The 24,256-nt window shown below is 35.1% G+C and overlaps 1 protein-coding gene across 3 annotated transcripts in view; it reads right to left on the minus strand.

Annotated features, from left to right (window-relative positions):
* Positions 1-24,256, minus strand: part of FANCB (FA complementation group B) — a 214,778-nt gene that overhangs the window by 189,568 nt on the left and 954 nt on the right. For all 3 annotated transcript variants that reach the window (XR_009184463.2, XM_058292099.2, XM_023586299.3), the window contains exons 2-6: positions 18,422-19,438; positions 11,567-11,719; positions 10,308-10,400; positions 4,730-4,858; positions 2,619-2,785 (exon numbers count right to left, since the gene is read on the minus strand). Coding sequence is in view for 2 of the 3 variants with exons in the window: in XM_058292099.2 (XP_058148082.1) it covers positions 2,619-2,785; positions 4,730-4,858; positions 10,308-10,400; positions 11,567-11,719; positions 18,422-19,438 (1,559 nt within the window). In the remaining variant the exon portion in view is untranslated. The remainder of the gene's footprint in view (positions 1-2,618; positions 2,786-4,729; positions 4,859-10,307; positions 10,401-11,566; positions 11,720-18,421; positions 19,439-24,256) is intronic.

Raw genomic sequence — 24,256 nt, forward strand, 5'->3', positions numbered from 1 at the left:
AACACAAGATTAACTGGAGTTCCATAAGGAGAGAGATACTAGAAAAATGGGGACACATCAATATTTGAAGAGAAAATAATTATTTTTTGAACTGCCAAAAACAAATCAATTCTCAGCATTGTGAAGCTCAATATCCTTAAGGAGAATAAAAAAAGAAATCGACAGCCAAACACATCATGGTGAAATGGTTAGAAAAAGAATAACAGAATGCAAAGAATATAAAAAAGGTTCAGAAATTAATAAAACAGGAAACAAACATACAACTGAGGATCAACAAAAAAAGGTGACTTTGAGAAGACTAATAAAATGGATGAACTTCTGGCAATATTAAAAAAGTGACACACAAATAAGATTTGGAATGAAAAGATAATGACAAATATCAATAATACAAGAGTTTACTTACCTAAGAGGACCATATGAACAACTTTATGCCAATAAATGTGAAGAATTAGTAAAATAAATTACTAGAAAAAATATAAGCAAAATGCATTCAAGAATAAAATTCTGAATAATCTTGTAACTCTTAAAGACACTGAATAAGTGTTAAAAATCAACTCCCAAAGAAAATGCCAGATCTTAACTGCTTTCTAGGTGTATTGAGTACATTTCAATATCAAAGAACAGATAATTTCAAATTTACATAAACTGCTTAAGAGAACAGGAAAGAAAGGAAACACTCCCCAACTTGTTTATCAGCTACTGTATAGCCTTAAACCCATGTAAGTGTTGGCTTGAAATTTCAAGCCAATTCACTCTTGATCATAGATACAAATACCCTTAAACAAGTGTTAGCAAACAATCTAGCAACATACCAAAAACACATCATGAAGAATTTTGGTTTATCTCTGAAATGCGGACTAGTTTTAAAATCAGTAATTAATATAACTCACTATATTAAAGAAAAAGTGGCAAAACCATATAGCCAACCAGACCAAAATGACTTAGAAATTCACAGAAACTTAAGGATAAATCCACATCTCAAAAATAATTCTGGATCCATTAGAAAAGGACTCTGGAGGGAGGAACCAGCAAGACGGCAGCAGAGTAAGGAGCTCCTAGAGTCAGCTCCTGCTACAGGGCAGTTAGCAAACACCCAGAACTCTCTGCAGCTAGCTGAAGTACATGTTTGGGGGCTTCAGGAGGCCAGAAAATCATCCTACAACATCCTTGAAGCAGTGGAAGGAGGAGACTGCCCATCTGCATCATAAGTAGAGGCGCCACACCCCAGAGGCCGGTGCCCATCCTCCACAGGAGGCACAAGCTGCCTCGGGAGCTGTTCCGTCGCTGGAACTGAAAGCTCCACTTGGCCAAAAACGGGGGAGGAAGAGACAGTTGGGCACCAACTTCAGCTACTGATGAGTAAATTCAGCGGGCTAAAGTATAATCCTGAGAACAATTAAAGCTTAAGCCTGTCCAAGCCAGAAAGAGGCCAGGAGTCACCATCTTAGCTCTGCTCCTGGCACGAGGGGAAGCGGGGCGAACTGAAAATCACTGCCAGTGGGGACAAGCTGCTTTCCATCCAGGTCAGACTGCAGCTCTAGCCTAGGCCCCAGTGCCACCTCCAGCAGGGAGGAAGCTGCAGGGACCTGCACCAGCCTCTCTGGGAAATTATCGGCCAAGCCCTGGAGGCCAGTGATTACCCTATAATCTGGCTGCATGAGCCGTCGCAGGAGCTATTCTGTGGCTGGAATTGGAAGCTCCATTTCCTAAAAACTGGGGAGGACGATTTCAGTTATGAGAGTCCTGTATGATGTTATATATGTTTGTTTTATAAGTTCACAACTATTATTATACAGTTATTGTTTCTGTTTATGTGTGAGTGATATACTTCAATAAATTAATTTTTTAAAAAAAGGACTCTGGGTGCTTTACTGTATTAAGCTGCTCTAGAATTCTAGAGAACACCACCATCATCTCTTCAGATTATTGTAAGGCAGTATTTAGTTTCTCTCTGATTGCATATTTGTGGTTCAAATGTGGTTAATGTAATGTGTGTTGGGGGTAGCAAATATTTTGGTTAAAAAGCTCTTTGCTGGACTACATACAGCATACATATTACTTCTTACCAAAGGTTTCAACAGCCCAAAAGAGAAAGTACCCTATAATCAAAGTGAGATATTTTGTTATTTCACTCAATTTTCACCATTCCACTTTAGTCAACAGCCTGTAAATGTTTCTAATATTTCTAAATGTCCTGATTAGAAAGTTTTGCACATTGTTTAAATGAGACTATAGCAACTCAAACACATGTGTGTAAAACAGAGACTTCCAGAGCTCCCTGGCCTGTACAGTAGCCACTAGACACATGTGGCTACTGAGCACTAGAAATGAGGCCAATACAATGTGAGATGGGCTTTACATGTAAAACACACACATTTTTAAAACTGTATGCAATTTAAATGTCAGCTTTTACATTGATTACATGGTGACATGAAAATGTTTGTTTACATTGAGTTAAAGAAAATGTTTCATTAAAATTAATTTAACCTGTTGTTTTTATTTACATTTTTTAACATGACTGCTAGAACATTTAAAATTGAACATGTGGCTTGCATTCTATTTCTCCGGGCAGCACTGTTCTAGAACATCAAGATAATGCTTTCTTAGAATTTACTTACAGTTCCAAAGAAGATGTGGTTTTCACTCCAACAACTAAGCTATCATCCATTACACGATACCACATCTTCTCTATTAGATGCTCTGAATCTTGAAAATTGTCTGATAAGTTTTCATCAAAGGTACGGACAGGACTTTCTTTCTCACCACAAAGAAGAACAAGCCCTTCCTTATAGAAAAACAGGTTTAACCAACCGATTAAAAAAAATGTACCAAATGTAGCAAAACTAAGAAAAATAATGTAAATCAACTTTTGGCCAGGCCTTTCAGCCAGAATATTTTAAATAAATTATAGTGTATGTAATATAGATTATACATAATTCACTAAAATAAAATTTATAAAGCATACATAATAAACTAAAACTATCTACCAGATTAGAAGTATGGTGTGACTGCAAAAAGATGGGTAATCCAGAAGCCAGTCAGCAAGTATTATAAACTTGAAGTCCATTTTAAAAGTAATCTAAAAATATGTACCTCAGGTATACCAAGAACAACTCAATCTTTAAATATTTTCACCAATATAATCAAATTTGATCAGTAAATGGCCCTAAACCTATAACTGTGAATTTTTATGTGCATAAAGTGAATTATATATCTTTGGGCTGCTTATAGATTACTGCTCAAATCTTAGTCTTAAAGTCCAAGCCATACTCACTCACTTCCACACACATATGGATATACAATAGAAGTAGTAGTAGCAGAAGTAACAGCAACAATAATAAGAGTAGTAATAATGTATACCATTCCTGAGTGCTTACTACATGCCAGGCACTGCTCTAGATGCCATTCCTGTATCAATTCATTTAACTCTCACAATAACCCTAGTACCCTAGATCAGTACTATTATTTTATAGATAGGAAAATGAGGCAAAGGGAAGTTAAGTAAGTTAAGTAAGTTGCCCAAATTCACACAGCTAGCAAGTGGCAGAGCGGTGACTTTGAACTAAAGCAGACTAGTTCCAGAACCATACTCTATCTTAACCATTACTCTCTACTGCCTCTCAACATGGTAATTACTGAAAATAAGCCATAGACACTTACAATATATTAGACCAAACATGTTCTAGGAATTTGATGCCTCTGCCAGTAGCTGTTAGATTTGAGGCAAGCTACTCATCTGAAATCTAAGGAAATTTTAAACTACCATGTTTGCTCTTAATATTAACTGAGAAAACAATTTAAAGGGGCTAAAAATGGTACCTTGCACAGAGTGGTTTCAATACATTACTTTCTAAACATTCCTTCCCCTTTCTAATACTGGCAAAACTGTGGGGGTGAGATGGGGGGGAAGGGAAACGGGGAGACTTTAACAATTACATTCTGGAGGTTTCACAAGAAACTAGAATAGTAACATAGAAATGCAACCTGATGTGTTTATCCTTTTTACATTAGATCATCTTTTGGACCAAAACCCTCATATTGCAAAGATGGATATACAGGCACAAGGCTTAAAAATTACAAGAATGATCCATCTAGAAAGAAGTTAGAGCTAGCAACTAAGTAACTTGAGGAAATAAAATGCAACATTAAGTTTCTCTATGCCCAGCTTTTCTTGATTTATTTGTAAGTTGTGTGTCTCTCTTTATGGAACTACTGCAAATAAATGATACTTTTTATAAAGTTTAAGCAGTATTTGTTAACTTTCTACATTACTGAACTAAGCATAGCAATTTAGGACACTTGCTAGAGACATATATATCCTTAGAAATGAACAACACAATGGACTAAAAGGACAAAAGTATACAATGACAAAATTATATCTTCATGAAGACAAAGTTAAAGTTAAATAATTAACTCAGTATATTCTGTTTAAGAAGTCAGGAAATATACAATTCATTTAGGAGTAATTTTTATTCCAATCATACAAAAGGACTTGTTTCCCAATGTTCCTGATAACTGAGATTTTAGTATCTTATCAAATTATCCACAATTTGGTAATATATCAGGCTCCTTAATCAAATACTATTCAAGGTCTTAAAAGCCTACCATCATAATCCCTGCCAGTTTTCTTCCTGATCCACTAAGCAGAATGTTCTAATATATTTCAGTATGCCAATTTAAGTAGCTCTCAAATCATAAAATGATAAAATGGTCACATGATTAGTTTTACCTCCTCTCCACTTGATGTAGAATCATCTTTCCCTTGAACCAGGTTTATTAAAGCTTTGCAAGATTTTGAAATAACTTTTTCCTTAAGCAAGAGATCCTTCCGTAATTCCCAAACAGAAGTCAAACCAATCTGTAAAGTAGAAAGAAGGACAGTTACCAGAGACATCATTTCAAATGAAAACTGTCATACCATTATTTCATGAAGTACTTTCTCTTAATCTGGCTTATCGATCCATTTTTCTATAGAAAAACTGAATTCTCTGCTTCTCAGAGTAAAACTCTTTCATTTATAAATTTTAAGCCTCTAAGTACAAATAAAATATATTTTTTGAAGATTAGTAATATAGAAAAAAACTCTTTGTAATAGAGTTTACAAATCGAATTGAAAGAACGTCAATGTATTAGCCTAAATTTAATCAATGAGTTAGGTAACTATCAACCAGAATAAAAATCAAGGCCTATCAATACTCTGATATGCACAAGAAGTTTTGCTTGTTGTTGAAATAATGTGTTTCAAAAGCAAAGCATCCACAAACACAAAGACATCACCATGAGGAGAAATAATCCCTTTTAATTCATACTGTTTAAAATCCTCTATTCACATAACCTATATAGCAAATTTCAAAGATAACATAACAGCCCCCAAACTGTCAAGTTTATTTTGTGCTAGTAACCTCATTGCTAGAGTCAACTCTTAACTGCTGAAAACGGCATAAAGAAATCCACTCCTTTTATTAAACCAGATAAACAGGCTTCAGCATTAAGGAGGAAACATTTATGACATATACTTTGCTACTGAAAATTTTAAAAGTCACATCATTGAACTGAAAGCTGCTTCATTTCAGATGGATATCAGAGACTGTTTAAGTATTAACTAAGTTTTTAATATAATGTGTTTTTCTAAATTTACAAAACAAAATGCATTTCTTTTTTGGAGTCTTCCTTTTTTTCTTTTTAATCAATGAAGAGAAGTTGGAAAGTGTGAAGACTGAATTAGTTGTACATCTCATCTCATTGTACAAAGTATGTAAACAACTAATGTTTTAAAATTGCATATGCTGACCTAGTTCTGTGGGCTCCTCAGCATTCACCCTCCATCACGCATTCTCCAAGTAACCCCTGACATGGGGGAAGAACTGTGCCCATAGGAAGTATAGAGCCAAATCTGAGACTGCTGGAGGGATAGGGAATAGAAGACAAAAATATGTGGGCAGACTGAAAATGCAGCCTCAGGAATTAATACTGGTGTCCTCCTTTTCTTCCTTTCCTCAACATGTCTCTCACTACAGGCTAAATTGTGAATTACTAGACTAGTTAAATGATCTATGTTGTGAAAGTTTCATTTTAAAATTACAAAAATAAAACAAGCACATGGTAAGACCTCTAAGCACTATAAAAGTAAATCACGTCTTTGCTTCCTAGACCCTCCAGTCTTATTTGCACAGCCAAATTGTTTGTCTTTCCAGAACTTTTCCATGTACATGTTATGGAACGCTTTCTTTTTCTTCCCCACAAACAAAACCAAAAAACATCTAAAACCAAATACAGGAGCACGATGCACTGCATGACACTGAATCTTGCTGTTTTGTTCTTTTTACTGTAATTGTTATCATACATGCAGAAGCATGCTTAATACAAAACACAGTTTAAAGACTTTATTTAATAATGAAGTCAACACCCATGTAACTGCACCCAAATCAAAAAGTAGCACTCCAGGAGCTACCTGTGGGCACCCCCAATCACAAATATCCCTTTCTCCCCTATAGACAACACAACCCAGCCTTTTAAGATAACATATCTTCATAATTTTACATTTGTGTGAATCCCTAAAGAATATTTCTAGTTTCTTTGCATGTATATTGCTTCAGAACCTTTTCTAAATGAATCATTTTGTATGTATTCACATTAGGCTTTAGAGTGATCTATGCTGTCACAGGTACAGTTTGTTCCTTTCATTACTCTACAGTATTCCATCATATGAATATACCACTATTGACTTCTCTATTCTCCAGCTGATGGACATTTGGCTTACATCCAGATCTGCAATATTGCTAACAATGCTAAGAGTATTATGTACATGTGCACAAATTTCTCTAAGGTCCTTGTGTCCCCATTTCCCCTCCAATAACTGGTTAGGAAACAAATTCCATGGGACAAAGAACAATGAAATGGACTCTAGTTGTAGCTCTGCAAATCACTTAGGCTTTCTAGCTTGCCATTTGTTTCTTCATTTGTAAAATGGGAGCAGGAGTACAGACTTGTTCATCTCTACCAGGTCTTCCAACACTTAGAATTTTATTATCCACATTGAGAGCTTCTTTTAACATGTGGATACCTGAAACAAAATGGATAGTTAATGATCTCTTCTCCTCCATTCCAAAGTGTCTTCACTCCATGTCGTTTCAAACATTTCTTTCATATTTTCCTTCCTTAACTCTGTGCTATTTCTGGATAGTTTTTCTAACGTATTTTAGTTCAGTAACTTGCTTATCATCTCCTTCATCTCTCTGAGTCCACTGTTAAACTCATCCACTGAGTTTTAAAATTTCAATTAGGTTGTGGTTTATAGAAATGCTATTCAGTTATATTCTATGACTACTTATAATGCCTTGTTTCTTTATGTGCTTAGTGATTCTGTAGGTTGCTCATTTCTTTGAAAAATTACTTGTGAGATTTATTTGAGGCCTATAAATGTTGTGTTTCCAGAGAGGATTTTATGTTCATTTTTATCAGGTACCTAGGACACTACCACTTTAAGTAAAATGCATAGCTTGAGAAGTTGTTGGACCATCAAGACAATGTAATTTAAACAGCAAATCCTAAGGCTCAGTTAGATTGCTAGAGACTTTTTGTCACACTACTGAGATAGTCTAATAGCAAAAAGCACTGTAAAGAAATATTAACTTTACTCAAACAATTTTTATTGTTAGGAGTAATATTCGTGTTACAATTGTGAAACTATTTTTGCACATCCTAAAAAAAGATATGAATATAAAACAAAAAGGAAAATGCACTGTAATATTAAATTTGAAATGGAAATGCCAATATGACTTTTTTTTTTTACTATCTTAGCCCTACATTGAAAGGGCTAGACACGGTCATACCTAATAACAAAGAGAACACTAAACATCCATATTTTGTTTTTTAAAATATCATTTCCACTAAAAGGAACTGGGGATTCTTAGTGAAATGGCCAATTCCAGGTTTGGGGAAGGGAAAATACAGGTGAAGCTGAGACATTTTGTTGTGATCAGAAAGCACAGAAGAGCTCGCAAATTAATACAAAAACTATCATGACCAGGCTTTCTCAGGACACATTTGGGTCTATATGAACATCAGAAAGAAGGAGTGTAACTGATAGTAAAATATTGAATAAATAAAACTCCATGATACCACAGCAATAAGAGTGAAAATGACAGACCAAAAGTCTCATTTTCAAAAGATCATATTAGATCAACTCCTTACTCTGAAAATTAAAGCAAAAAGAATTACACACACATTTACCCTCCTTTTTTTGGAAGAACAATTTTTAATTCTCAGTTGATGAAGGAACGTTCTTCTTTACAGAAAAAAACCCTGACAAATTAATATAGAAGGAATGAGACTTAGAAAATTACCATTTTACCAATCTTCACTGAAATACTGATTTAGGTGAAGTTCATTAACAAATGCTAAATTGGAAAACATAATATTCACATGGTGCCAAATTACTGCCTCAACAGATTAAATGCTAACTGGAAATGGAAGAATGTACCTTTCCTATGGAGATATGTAGGGTAGCCACCCATTAACAAAGTGATCAAATTTGCATAACCAATGTGACACAGTGACATTATGTGATTCCTAATGGGATACAACATGAGGTAGCTCCTAGGGAGTATTCTTGACAAAAACTTCTAGGTTAGAAGAAATTTAGGGGAGAGAGAAAGGGTGGCAATTTGAGATTATTTATGGATTCCAAAAAGAGAAATTATGTTTGTAAACTGGTCTCTTTCTCTGGATGTGATAACCTTTGATTATATTAGATTCAGCTGAGATGTCTTTGATTAAATTATGTTAAGATTAGGGCTTTTGGATGTAACTCAGTTTAAGTCCCCACTCCCTTGATGGGCTATATAAATGGACACTCACTCCATAAGACACATAGAAGAGGCACAGGAAGAAAGGCAGATCCATAGACCAACAGAGGAGAGAATTTTGATCCTGTGGCCAGGGAAAGAGAGATGAGCCATCTTCCAAATAGTTTGCAGCTGAAGAGAACAGTTGAGCTGAGGAAGCCCAGAAAGAAGCAAACCCTACTCCAGTCTACAGCTGAGAACAAGAAGAAGCTGGGCCTCCAAAGCCTTAAGAGGAAGAAGGAAGGAGAGACCAGGCCTGCCATCTGACTTCAACACATGGCAACTGAGTTGGGTGAGAAAGTACCTCTTTTAGTACCTTGGGTTGGACTCTTTAGGGCCTAGTGACTGAAAGCTTTCACCCCAAATAAAAACCAACAGATTTCTGGTACTTGCATCAGCACCTCTTTGGCTAATATAGTAGGTGATGGCAAACTAAAGCCTATGGGCCACATCCAGATCACTGCCTGTTTTCATGAATAAAGTATTATTGGAACACAGCCACACTTGTTTACATATTACCTATGGCTAGATTTGCACTACAACGGCAGAACTGAGTAGTTACCAGAGACCACAGGACCCACAAAGCACAAATATCTACTATCTAGTCCTTTACAGAAAAGTTTGCAGACCCCTAGGATAGAGGAACAATTTTTTAAAAAGAAACAGACAAATCCCAAAAAGAAGCAAATACTTTGGCCTCCTCATTAGTGTCATTACAAAAGGGAGAGTGGGAATGGGGGTAGTATAACAGTTTGATATAGTTATGAATTCCAAAAATAGATACTGGATTATGTTTGTAAACTGGTCTGTACCGACAATCACTGTTACTCTTTTAACTTTGGTGTATATTGGAAAATTTCTAATTTTCAAAAGATGTTACAAGAGAAAATGTATCCTATAATCAGCTCAATGTACGTTTGCATATATTCATAAATAAGCCTGCAATCATATTCATTCCAAGCATGGTTACATCTCAGTATTGGAATATAACTAGTTTATATTCTTTTTAATATTTGAGGAGTCTGCTTGTTTTACACTGAGTGTGCACTACCTTTACACATTTGGAAACACTTTTTTAGGGAGTTTTTATGGAAAGCTTGAGGTAAGTTGTTCATGTTAGGAACATTTTATGATTTATCATATTTGCTGCCCCTCTAAAAGAAATACCTTGGTATATCAATCCTCCAGGCCAGAAGAGTGTATTTTCAAAAGCGAGCTTATGTTTTATCTTAAAAAGGTTACTAAACCTACACAATCTTACTATAAACGGGTATCATTTTTTTAAATAAATTTTTAACTGATATCATAATAGTTTTTAGGTACCAAAAAGATGAAGACTCTTTGAAATACCATTGTTTTTATCCAATCATTGAGTTGGTTATATTTTAAGGACCTTTTTATCAGTATTCTTTAGCACTAATCAAGAAAAAGCAAAAGCAAAAAACTAACAAGGACACTAACTTTTAATCTTCTTTCCAGAGCTTGAACCACCAAAGAAAAATTTTCTTGTTTGTCTTCAAATGAAGCATCTTCATGACAATCCAACGTATCACTCTAATGAATAAAAAAGGCACTAAAGCTGAAATTGTGAATTAAACAGAAAATTCATAAAACTTAAAATACAATTAAAATGTATCCAATCAAAAGACAGTTTTCCATGTTACACACTATTTTTAAAATGGCAAATTATACATTTCCCCCACCTTCTTTTTTTTTATTTTTTATTTTTTTTTATTTTTTTTATTGACTTTGTAATAATATTACATTAAAAATATATATGTGAGGTCCCATTCAACCCCACCCCCCCACCCCCCCTTTCCCCCCCCAACAACACTCGTTCCCATCATCATGACACATCCATTGGATTTGGTAAGTACATCTTTGGGCATCTCTGCACCTCATAGACAATGGTCCACATCATGGCCCATACTCTCCTCCATTCCATCCAGTGGGCCCTGTGAGGATCCACGATGTCCGGTGATCACCCCCGAGGCGCCATCCAGGGCAGCTCCACGTCCCAAATACGCCCCCACCTCTCATCTCTTCCTGCCCTTCCCCATACCCATCGTCCACCATGTCCACTTTTCCCAATCCAATGCCACCTCTTCTATGTCCCCCACCTTCTAATAACTAGTTAAAACTTACTATGATTACTACTATTATCACCTAACATTTGTATAATGCTTTACAAAGCATCGGCTTACTAGATTTTAATATAACATCATTCCATAATTAGAGAAAATAAGAATTGTCTTCATTTTAGAAATGAGCAAAACTAAGGCTCATAAATATTTGTATACACCTAAAACTTCAAGGGTACCATTTCCCTTATGCCCATGATTTAAAGATAGCATCAGCTATTACTAAGGTAGTTTCACTTCATTTTATTTCTTAATTAAAATTAAGCCAATAATACATTAATTGCTTTAAAATTGATTTTAAGCAGCAACAAGAAAATTAATTTTCAATATTACGGTCATTTTAGTGACTATCAAATACACTATCTTTCAAATATATTAAAAGCGTAAAGGCAATTTATATGACATCTCCTGAAAGGAAACTCTATGTATATAATATTGAAAAGACTCAATGTCTTTAAAGTTCCAAAAGTTTACTTTAAGTATGAAATCACAAATATATGAATGAGTCAAAAGGTTTTAAGTACTGAAAATTTCTAAAATGATTGTTAAAATAATGTATAAAAAGTAAATAGAACTTACGGAATAGTTTATGTTGCCAAAATCTGTTATTTGAAATGAAGCCAGGCATTCTGAGTTCAAGGAGTCTTTAAAAAGTATCAGTACTTGTTCCATTCCACTTCCAATAAAGTCATCTATCAAGACTGAGCTAATTTTTTCCCACTTAGCAGCAACCTGAATGGAAGAGAGGTAATGGAGGAATACAGGGGAAAAAACAGATGTGAAATGAACCAGGTTCTTTTGTTTCACATAGTTGTAAATTGTTACCCTCAGTCTTACCAAGGAGTAATGAAAATGGTAGTGTACAAATTTTTAAAAAGTAAAATAAAATAAAGATATTGTGAGGCAAGCAGACATAAAGGGTTATATAACAATTTTAAAGAAAGTATGGCACTCATATATATTTTATCAATGTTTAACCAGGGGCTGTTATATTCCTGATTTCTACATTAAAAATTTATCATAATCTATTAATGAATTTCAATACTTCTCATGACTAAAGGTTTTGGAATCTCTAAACACTTCTCAAAAGTAAAACTTCCGTGAGGAGTCCAACTTTCTCTAACACAGATAATATAAGGATGACTCTCACTCCCACATGCCTTAGTGGATATATATTTATGATCAGATGAATTAACCAAGGAATTCAGTTGCACTAGATAACCAGAAAGTACTAGTAGACACTAAAGAGATCCTAAAGCAGAACAACCTGTAACAGAGTCAATATGAAACTTAATACCCTAAACCTTGGTGGGGAGGAAGATAGTCATTATCAGGGTCACAAAGGGATGGTGTCCCCTAACAGTGAGATACATAGAAGAATCCTAGCCTACTGAAATGATTGGTCAGTTTAAAGCAGAACAAGAGATTGCAGGTTTAATATAGAAGACAACCTCTCAAAGATCCATAAAGTTGAAAGCCTCCAGATGGGTCCCTGGATAGCTAACACCTTGGGGATCAGCTCCACCTTTTCCCTGAGGCAGGAAATTTGTAACTCTTACTCAGAATCCCAGGATTACAGTTACATCATCTAGATAATGCAGAGGGTGCCTTGTATTAGAGCAAGAATAAAAGTAAGGTCCTTCAATCTACATAACCATATCTCAATCTTGCCCAGATAAGGCAAGAGGAAGCATATTTGTATACTCATACCCTCTCTTTCTCCCACCTCCCATGAGCATCATGGAGTAAAAATGAACTATGTATAGAGACATTAGTAATAAGAATGTGCCAGGCACACAAACGCCACAGAGCTGGAGACATGCCTGTAGCAATTTGATATTATTGATGAATTCCAAAAGGAAATACTGGATTATGTTTGTAAACTGGTCTTTTCCTCTGGGCATATTAGATTATATTGGATTCAAAGGTTTACGTAAGTAAACCTTTTGTGCCAGTAGGGCATTAAGTCCCCACCCCTTGGTGGGCAGGAACTCACAGATCAAAGGACAGAGTTGGAGAGTTTATAATGTTAGAGTTTTGATGTTAAGAGTCTGACGCTGAAGTCTTAAGCTGGAGCCCTGAAAGTAAGCACACAGAGGAGAGAAAAGCAAGTCTCAGGAAGAGAGGAACTCTGAACCTGAAAAGAAGCCAGAAAGCCTAAAGAAAAGAACCCAGGAAGCCTGAATCCTGGCGGACATCAGCAGCCATCTTGCTCCAACATGTGGAAACAGACTTTGGTAAGGGAAGTAACTTAGGCTTTATGGCCTGGTATCTGTAAGTTCCTACCCCAAATAAATACCCTTTATAAAAAACAACCAATTTCTGGTATTTTGCATCAGCACCCCTTTGGCTAATACAATGCCCATGTACAAATGAATTTGCAATCTACAGCTCTAGAACAGTGTTATCTGACAGAAAAATAGGTGAGCCACAAATGGGTGAAAAATACACAATTTTACATTTCCTAGTAGCTAAAGAAAATTTTCTGGAAGCAGTAAAAATAAACAGGTAAAATTATTAGCCCAATATATTCAAAATATTATCATTTAAACATGTAATCAATAAATTATTGAAATATTTTTTAACTAAATCTTTGAAATCTGGCATGTACTTTACATTTATAACATATTTTAATTCAGACTAGCCACACTTCAAATTTTGAATAACTAAGTGGCTAGTGGCTACTGTATTAGATAGCACAGCTCTAAAATAGTGATCTCTTTCTGTCTGTAACACTCCAATAGGCTATACTTGATAATGATCTCAATTTGAAAATGCCTGCGACATAGATTTTTGCCAAAAGACTTGCAGAGACTATTTCTATTCCAGAGAGAAAGCTATGGAAGAGAAAAGGTAATGATGTATTCCTCTGGCCTCTAGAGTCAGTTCTCAGTGTAGTCATATCAATGACTTAAACGTTATAACTAGACCTTCTACAAAGGGCTGGTATGAGAATGTACTCTAATATTATGTTCCTTTGTATTTTATGTATTTGTGTAAGTGGCCTTAATTCCTTTATGGAATAAAGTAAAAAAGTGTAAGTGGATGAATCCATAGCTAACCCAAAAGATGACTGTTTCTGTTCTTTTCTCCCATTTGGGGGCAAAATCGCTATCAAAGATACCATTTTATTACTCAGGAACATATTTTCTTTTTCAAAATATCTCATAATACCACAAAGAGTAAATTCCTCTCAGAACACATTAGATTTTTTTCCTTAATAGCATGTTCCATTCAATCATAAACCCCATATTTACTTTTTTGTTTTAACTGCTAAAACTAAAGGTAATTGGTCAAATATAATTACTTTGCTTAAACTGCTTTTTTTTGACATGAATATCCCCAATCCTCCTTCCTTTCTAGATTCTTAGCCTTTATTCCTGTTTTTAAAATAATCAAATATTTTATCATGAACTATATCCAAAAACATTTTTGAGTAGGTAAGTATTAATGTAATGTAACACCAAGAAGAAGGCATGAGCTGCAAAATTCCCACAGTGGTAAGGTTACCAAGGCAATTCAGAAACAAGTGTTTGTAAATATCAGGATGTAACTCCAGAGTTTTCAATATAGGGCATTAGGGAGCTGCTTAGAAGTATAGAATCCCTGAAGAGGTAGCTTAAGGGGTAAGTCAGCAGGGACTTAGGTAAATAACTTGTGGAAAGAATGAAGCCTAGAATACAATTTCAAGTCATAGAGCCCAGCAGTTACAGACCCACCTACAGGGACTGACTGAGTCTCCTGCTTTGGAAAGCTTTACAGTGCCCAAGCAGCAGACCCACTTCAAGGGAGCAAGGAGTATATTCCACCGAATTAATGAGGTTCAATGGAATTATTTTCCATATCCAGGTGAAAAGGGGACCTGAGCACCTTGGATAGAACAAGTAAACTGATGGGAGCCCTTAATTCACAAGAATTACATACATTCCTTATGGTAACACCAATAAATGTGGCTCAGTTTAGATTCAAACTCAGGTTAACTGTGTTCTTCTTATTACCCTGACCGCAATAAGCATCACAGGCTATACCAGACGTTTCCTCCCTCCTGTACCTTGGAAAGGAAAAGAGAAAGTAGAAAAGGACAGAAACTGTTACCTTTCAAAATAATACTTTTTTTTTCAAGTATAGTGTGCTTTTAAAAGATAGCATTCAAAATATAATAAAATAGGATAGCTTTCAAACTATTTTGCTTTTGCAAATTTAAGTCCTCTATGTATTACAAAGGTTGAATATAGTTACATAATCCCTATTAACATTAAGATAATTTATAAGGCAAAAGTTGATAAAATCCAATTTCAACCTGAAACAATATACACAAAGTATTCATTTTTTTAAAAATGCCTTTATAACTTTCTGAAACATTTACCAATATTTAATATCAAAATAAAAATATACTGATAAAAAGTTTTAATTGAGCTTCTGATTAAATGGACAGAGCACACATGGGAAGGCAGTATCTGTTTTTTCCTAAAATAGCACAAGAACTAGGGGGAAAAAAGTAAATATACTAAACTACTCTTGGAATAGATATGTCTGACTAGTAACAATTATTTATCTTGATTTATAAACACCTCACATGACACTGTTGAGCTGATACACATCTTAAGCCAGAAGGATGCAATATTACCAAAAAATTAGGGTCAAAGAAAAATTACTGGTGGAGGTACCCAGTTAAAAACCTGTTTCCCATTCATTTTCTTATTCATTATCTGTGCTTTTTTACCTCTCATTCAACATTCAATGCCAAAGAGTATTTTAAAGCGATTTCCAAATCTTACATTAAAAAAGACTATATATATAGATAAAACGTGAATGCATGCACAAAAGTCAACTCTGAGTTTCAAAATATAACATGATAAAAAAATCTCTAAGCAATAGTTTTTAGGAATATTAAAGCTTTCCACTTGTCTCTGGAGAACAATTATTTGTCCCTAAAGGGATAATAATACATTTCAAGGAATTTCTCTATTTTTCATTTTTAGAAATAAAGCAGAGAGAGATAAGTAAATTTAAATAGATAATTACCAACTTTTAAAACGTTGAACTGATTTGACTTTTCTAGAGAAGCTTATGAAGTGAAATCATTAATAATCTAATTGCAAGTAAAATATACATCTAATTATTTTAGCTTGAATAAAACTTGGAAATTATATTAAAATACAAATAAATACATAATTATTATACAGGTATATATTTATTTACATATTTCTAAACAACTCAAAATGGCAAGGCAAAACAATTATCAGGTAGTATTCAGGTAAATTGAAATTGAAAAAAAAGAAAAATGTATGTTTTTTGTTGTTTTTTAAACTCTAGGGAGATGTTGAGTTTACAAGTACAGATTATAAATATATCATCTTAAAATGAGATCAGAGTTTTGGTGCCTCAACCAGAAATCCCTCCTTCCCCCAGATACTGCTAATGTCTCCCAGCTTCCCCTTTTCTAGAGAATTCAAAAAATGTATGGCTTTAAGTGAAGCATTAAAAAGTGATTTTGGGAGCCCCATCCTATTCAAGATGGCAGAATGAGACCCTTTAGGGCCCTGGTCCCCCACAGAAGCTTTAACAACCAGCAAGAACTGGCAGTAATGTGTATCTCAAAGCTCCAAAAAACAGTTAGAGCACTGCAGCAATGGGGCAAGCACCAAATCAAGCATTTATGTCTGGCACTATCTGTCTGGTTGTGGCCTGAGGGACTCACCATCCCAGACCCTGCCCAGATTGTAAATGACAGCTCACCAAGCTCTCCTACAGAACACTGAGAGAGAACAGTCAAGTCATGCTGACTGGGCCAAGGGATTGAGGGCTGTAGTACATACAGTTCAGTACCCAGGACTGTAAGGAAACTTTCCTAGGGAAGAGGAAACATTCCCAGTAAAGGGGAAATTACTAGCGCTACATGTGCATGCTCAAGACAGGACACATGCACAGAAAAGACTAGGAAGTCCTCAATGCTTTGGCCTGAGCTATTCTCTAAACTCATTGTATGGATACCCTGAGGGATAGCATTTGCAGGGGTGAATCTGCAAAGACTGGGAAAGGTGTTTTCATTTTTTCCCTTTTTTTTTTGGCTAATTCCAGGCAATCAAGGAAAGCTGTCATAATAATAGCATAAGGAACAGATGTCACAAGTCTAAATTTCAGCGATAATACAGTAAAATATTAGAATGTCCAGGTTTCAACAAAGGTTACAAAACATACAAAGAAACACAGGAAGTGATGAACCAGGCAAAGGTGAAGATTAACACATTAAAAACCATCAACAAAAAGGACCAGACCCAGGATATAAAAAAGATTTTTTAAAAAATGGTCCTAAATATGCTCAAAGAACTAAAGGAAAACATGGGCAAAGAACTAAAGGCAATCAGGAAAAAAAAAGATGAAAACAAAGAGAATACCAACAGAGATGAAAATCATGAAAAGAAACAAGAGCTGACAACTACAGTAATAGAAATTATAAAGTCCCTACAGGGGTTCAGCAGCAGATTAGAGCAAGCAGAAAAAACAGTGAATGTGAAGGTAAGACAAATTAAATCATTCCATTTGAGGAACAGAAAGAAGAATGAAGAAAAGTGAACAGAGCCTGAAGAAAACTTGTGGGACACCATCAAGCTTACCAATATGTATATTGTAGGAGTTCCAGAGGGAGAAGAAAGAGAAAAACAAGCAGAGAGAATAGTCAAAGGGAAAAATGGCTGAAAACTTTTCGGATTTAATGGAACACATGAATATACATGTCCAAGATGTTCAACGAACTCCAAACAGCATAAACCCAAATAGACCCACACTGTGGCATATTATAATCAAACTGTCAAATGCCAAAGATAGAGAATTCTGAAAGCTGCATGAGAGAAGCGAGTCATATAAAAGGGATCTTTGATTAGATTAAGTACTGACTTTTCATCAGAAACCATGGAGGCAAGAAGGCAGTGAGATGACATATTTAAAGTGCTGAAAACAAAAATACTGTCAACCAAGAATTCCATGTCTGGCAAAACTGTCTTTCAAAAACAAGGAAGACATTAAGACATTCCCAGATAAACAAAAGCAGAGGAAGTTCATTCTACTAGATGAGCCCTACAAGAGATGCTAAAGACAGTTACAAAGGAAGGAAAGAACAACAGACAACAGATGGAAGCCACATGAAGAAATAAAGATCTCTGGTGAAGGTAACAACATGGGTAAATATAAATGCCAGTATGAGTGTACTTTTCATTTATAACTCCACTTTCTTTTTCCTACAGGATCTAAAAGGCAGATGCATAAAATGTAATGATAAATGATAAATGTAATGGTTTGGGACATAAATGTGTAACCTGAAAATTACATAAAGGTGGGGGAAAAAGACTCAAGGATGAATTCTATGAAGAGGTGGAATGCTTAAAAAGTCTTAATCCTAAGACTATCCCAACTAAATTACTACAAGTACTGTACCTGAAAGTTCTTTTTCCAAATAGCACAAGCATCGCTGGATCTAAAGGATACAATGAAAAAGTCCTCTCCACCAGAATCCATAAGTTGAACTGCACAAGGATCTCCAAACGGAAGCTGGCACACACTTTTGGGAATGCCATTATGGAATGAAATCAGCTGATTCTTTCGAGTAAGAGCAATCAGAGACATTCTTAAGCGGCTCTTGACCATCTCAGTTGTACAAACATGCACACAAGTTACCACACTGCTATAAGCATGAGGGATAATGTATGTATCAGTTAACACTTCTTGACTTTCAAGAGAGTATAAAGAAAATTCGGTATCCCAAAAAGCATATTTTGATATTGAAGTCTTTCGAGTGCATCCTTCCTCAGGTAAATAACATTCCTTTAGTCCTAATAAAACAACACCTAGATTTTCAATCTCCCCTGACCACATAATAGAGGAAAAGTTAGCTGGCATACTAACAACTGTTGCAGTTTTCATAGAGATACAGCAGACAGTTTTGGCATGTTTCCATAAAACTAAAGGGCCATTAAGGACCCTTACACTGTCCTTCAACTCATAGCCTAGTTTAAAATTCAATCGCTCTTCAACTTTATTGGAATTGTGAAGCAACAGTAGAAAATATTTGAAAACATTCTTTTTTTTATTGCTTTGTATCACAATATAAGGGAGGTTAATTCCAGTTCTGAAGTCTGACACACAGCTGCAACAAATAATCTTAAAATTAGCATTTTCTTCCTTCATTTTAAATAATCCAGTGGACTTCTGAACAAATGCTCTTGTTCTTCTGTCAAATACCATTCTTCTGAAATGTAATATGGGTGTTTTTGCAGTTCTTTTATCTGCAAAATTTCCTTGAGACAACTGAAAAACCAGAACTTCCCCGTTATAACACAAGAGCCTTTCTTGTTTGTTAGATGACATTGCTTGTTTGCTATTCATTCCCAATATCAAGTCTTTGTGTTGATCTGAATTCTGAATGCAAAATGATTCTAGTTGATGTTTTCGAACCTAAAAAAGAAATGAGAAAAACTGCCATGAAGTAGATGGAGTTGAAAACATGTTTCTTTTAGAGAACTATAACAGAGCTCCTATAATTTTTAAGTAAACATTTTAACAGTGTCACACTTACCAGAAGATAGATCCCAAATTTAATTCAGTCCATTGCTTAAAAAACATAATTTGCTAAGAATGCAAATAACCACATCAAAAATGATAACTGAATATGCTAATGGCATCTACCTAAAGTTTTAGGTGCTCTATTAAAATTTACTTCAAATATTCTCTCTGGCTCAGGAAATTTCTTAAGGTTTCACTTCTGTCTTTGTTTCAAACCTACTAACTCTAACCTAGTTTCCCCATTTTCCAACCTGCTGTCTCTTACCTGGTTTCTCCCTCTCTGTCTTAGCCCTTTAGAAAGACAATTTGTGCAGTCAAAGGTTTATTTGTCTTGGAGCTCAGTCTCTCCCCAAATATGGTGATTCTTGAAATAGACTGCTCCCTCAGCCCATGCTCTCAGGATCCTGCTTCCCTTCACACAAATTCTATAACAAAAATGGAACCCCAGAAATAAAATTGGGAGATACTATAACAAGGTTTAAAAATCTCCATAGGAGTAAGAGAAATAAATCCCACTTAATAAAAACAAAGTCTTTATTCTTATTAAAATTAGAAAAATTAGAGGATTAATAATATAATTATAATGAACAGAAGTACTGCATAAGTTGTCAATTATTCATGCTCACCATATGCCAGATACAATGCATGCATCATCCATTTAATGTTCACAATTATTCTCTTAATGACCATGAGGTGCAGAGGTGCCCAGGGATGTGCTTACCAAGTGCAATGGATGTGTCATGATGATGGGAATGAGTGTTGCTGGGGGGGGGGGGAGAGGGGTGGTGGGGGTGGTGGGGTTGAATGGGACCTCATATATATATATTTTTTTTTAATGTAATATTATTACAAAGTCAATAAAAAAATTATTCTCTTAAATTAAGTATTCTCATTATCTCATCCCTTAAATGAGAGAAACTTATTTTTATGAAGGTAAGAAAATTTCCCAAAGTTACAGCATGAATGCACTAGATTTGGAAGAGGGGTCCTCTGACTGCTGAGTCTCTACTCTTAGCCAGTAAGCTGTCCTGACATGTACTCCCCTACTCTGAACAAACTGGTTATAAGCAAGGTAACTAGTAAGAATTAGAAGAATAGAATAAAGAACAAAGGAACAACCCCTAATTTGAATATATTTACAATAAATATGTTGCTCGGTCTTTACACAGTGCCTAGATAGCCTTGATCACTCATTTGTTACTGAATGCTTAACATATGCTAAACAGTACTGTCCACTGTTAGAAAGCCCCTGTAAATGCTGGGTTTAGAAAGCCCCTGTAAATGCTGGGTTTTCCCTTTAATAGGTGGGAGACTTTGGACAAGTTACTCAACCCCTTTGTGCCTCACACCCATATCTAAATAATGGGGTAGCCTGGCACATAGAAAGTGCTCGATAAAGATAAATATTAGCTGCTACCATCATCGTCATCACCGCCAGCTCTGCTTCATATAGTACCTAACAGTAGAAAGGTCAGAAGAGTAGTTGCATATTTAATGATCTGTGAATGCCAAACAGTCCCCCTGTACTATAGCTAACTTTGAAGTCTGCATCTATTAGTTGCTTAAAATTTTTTTTCCCCACATATCCATGAGAAGTATTAGAAAGCAGTTCTGCTTTGGGGAAATATTTTCTTCCTTCTTTAGAAAGAACATGGTATTTGATGAGAAGGAATGTTCCAGGAGTTTAGGGTTATCAATTACTCAAGCCTACTATTTCTTTTTTGCTTTTTAAAAATTGATTTCATAAAGAGCAGCTCTAAGAGCAAAAGTCCCCAGAGTAAAGGTGTGCCCCTCAGGGTCTCCACCACCTGATCAGATTTGGGGAAGGCATTTTTTTTCATTTTTTTAAAGAGAGGTTGTAGGTTTACCGAAAAATCATACAGAAGATACAGATTTCCATATATCTCCCTCATACACAGTTACCCCTACTTTGCATTAGCGTGGTTTCTTTGCTGTACCTGATGAAACAATATTATACTGTAATAATATTATTAACTACAGTCCACAGTTTACATTAGGGTTCACTGTTGTATAGTCTTATGGTTTTTAAAGTTTTTATCCTAGCAACATACATACAACCTAAAATTCCCCCCTTTTAACCACATTCAAATATATAATTCAATGCTGTTAATTTTGCTACCATCACTACCATTACTAAAACTTTTCCATCACTCCAAACAGAAACACTGTACCAATTAAACATTTAACTCCCCATTCCCTGGCCCATAGTAACTGTATTCTAGTTTTTTACTCTATGAATTGGCTTTTTCTTAACTTCTTCCTATCAGTGAGATAAAAAAATATTTGTCCTTTTGTATCTGGCTTATGTCCTTCAACATGATGTCTTCAGTTTCATCCATGTTATTGCATGTATCAGAACTTCGTCCCTTTTTACTGCTGAATAATATTCCATTGTGTGTATATACCACATTTTATTTATCCATTCATCTGTCAATGCGCAGTTACGCAGCTCCCATTTTTTGTATTAGTCTTTTTTTACAATAGTATTTAAAAATTAAAACACATTTTCAAAATAAGTTAAAGGATCCCCTTCAGAATTAAAAATAAAAACTTATTTATGAAGATAAATATTTTTTCCAGAAGCTTTCTGTGATAATCTCAAGGATTAGTGGATTTACATATCTGTGTATACCCATAATATTTAATACTGACACAACATCTGTTTTAAGAGTAAAATTTCTTAGGATATGTTCATGAAACCTGCAAACCTATGGAATAAGTGGCAAATTTTTTAAAGATAGAAATACCTAAGGAAGCAAGTCAAACTAAAGAGTAATTTAGAGGTAATTAACCCAAGATAAGGAACCTCTGATTAGTTAAGCTCTGATTAGTGGGGCACCAGGTTGACTATTCCAGCTGACTGGCCTTTGATTATTTACTTAGTATCCTTAAAACAGTGGCTGCAAAAGAAAACTGGCCACTCAAATCAGTGAAGCTCTACCTCTTGTTGCAGTTTTTAGGGAAAAAAAAGAATTTGGAAGCAGATTATTTATAAAATACTACATAATTGATTTCAGCTGTTCCCATTCTGTATTACATCAAAATTGATTGCACCTATTTTATACATAAAATGAAAACAGATATGTGAATATACCAGTAAACCCGTAATATACATGTTAACTTAAATATAGTAGATGGGCAATAAATTATCACCCTTATCCCTTCTTTTCTACTTCACCCCAAATAAACAGGATGTTCTCTCTAAAGGCTATAAATTCATTCATTTTGGTGCTACAAATTTCAAAGCTCTTTAAAATAAATTATCAGTCCAGTTCAGGAAGATCCTACAAGAGTCCTATAATATCTGCAGATGAAATCCAAGAACAGTCTATAAGAAATAGTATCAACTGTGACCAATAAAAAGTATCTTTGGAACAAGGTCAAATTAAGATGGCCAACTAAAAATTCACCCACTACTAAACATAATCTTATGAAAATAATACTGAGAGATGTCCTCTTTCCAACATATAGGACATTCTTAACCTAAGTTTATTAACATGGCTAAGCCATTTTTTGCCTCTATAATTAGAAGTCATTTGTTGGGCCCTACCAAGAATCCATCTCCCTTTTCTTTTTCCCAACATTATCTAGTATATCTGAAATGTAGGTGACTGTGGGGAAATGGTGACTAACTTAGAATTATGGAAGGCTAACACAAAATAGGGTTTTCTATGTCATACTAACAACTTCTCACTTTCCCTTATAAGCAATGATAAACCACTGAAAGAAGTAAAAAATATTAATCACAGAACGGAATTATAAATGACAAAGATCTTCAACACTGGTGACAGTGTTGAAGATGGGAGCTGGGGTGAGATTAGAGGTAGAGATATCAATTGGAAAATTATTTTAAGAGTAAGCAATAAAATGGAGAAGTGACCATTGGATCGCAATTTGACAGGAAACCAAAATGCATGTACCCAGCAATTTCATTTCTAGATGAGAAATAATCCCACCTATGCACAAGGGCACTGTTCTAGAACATTCTCTGTGCTATACGTAATTATATTAAAAGTAAAATCCTCAATGACCTCCAATAGGGGAATGAACAAATATAAATAAAACACCATACAGCCATTAGAAAGTATGAATTAGATCTATGTGTATCATGATGGCTAGGTTTCAAAAATAAAAATGAAAATAAGTTGCAGAAGTGTATATTGCAGTACACTATTTAAAGTAAAACATATAAAGCAACATTATGTATTTTCTGTGTTTACCTACAATTTACTGAGTGCTTTCTCCCTCATAAGTGCTATTCTATGCACTTTGGATTAACTAATTTATTCCTCACAATATCCTTATGAGCTAGGCACTATTATTAGCCCATTTTACAGACGGAGAAACTGGGGGACAGGGTTTAACAACCTTCTCAAAGGCCCACAGATGTGAAATGACAGAGGCAGGATTCAAACGAAGGCAGTCTGGTACAAAAGAAAAGAGATATTGTAAAGATTCATGCCAAATTCCTAATGACTGTTGATTCTGGAGAAGGGGGTGGTTATCAGGGTAGGGGAGTGGAGCCAGAGGGAGACTTGCCCTACATCTGAAATATTTTTTTTTAAGGATGTATTCAAGCAACTTTCAAACAATGTGTCCAATTACTTTTTTCCCATAAAAAGTGTAAACAAATAACAAAAGGGCTGGGGTGAAAGATGCTAAAGTGGTAATCATGACTGAGAATGGACG

The sequence above is a fragment of the Dasypus novemcinctus genome, chromosome X (assembly GCF_030445035.2).
Source record: "Dasypus novemcinctus isolate mDasNov1 chromosome X, mDasNov1.1.hap2, whole genome shotgun sequence".
Taxonomy (NCBI): domain Eukaryota; kingdom Metazoa; phylum Chordata; class Mammalia; order Cingulata; family Dasypodidae; genus Dasypus; species Dasypus novemcinctus.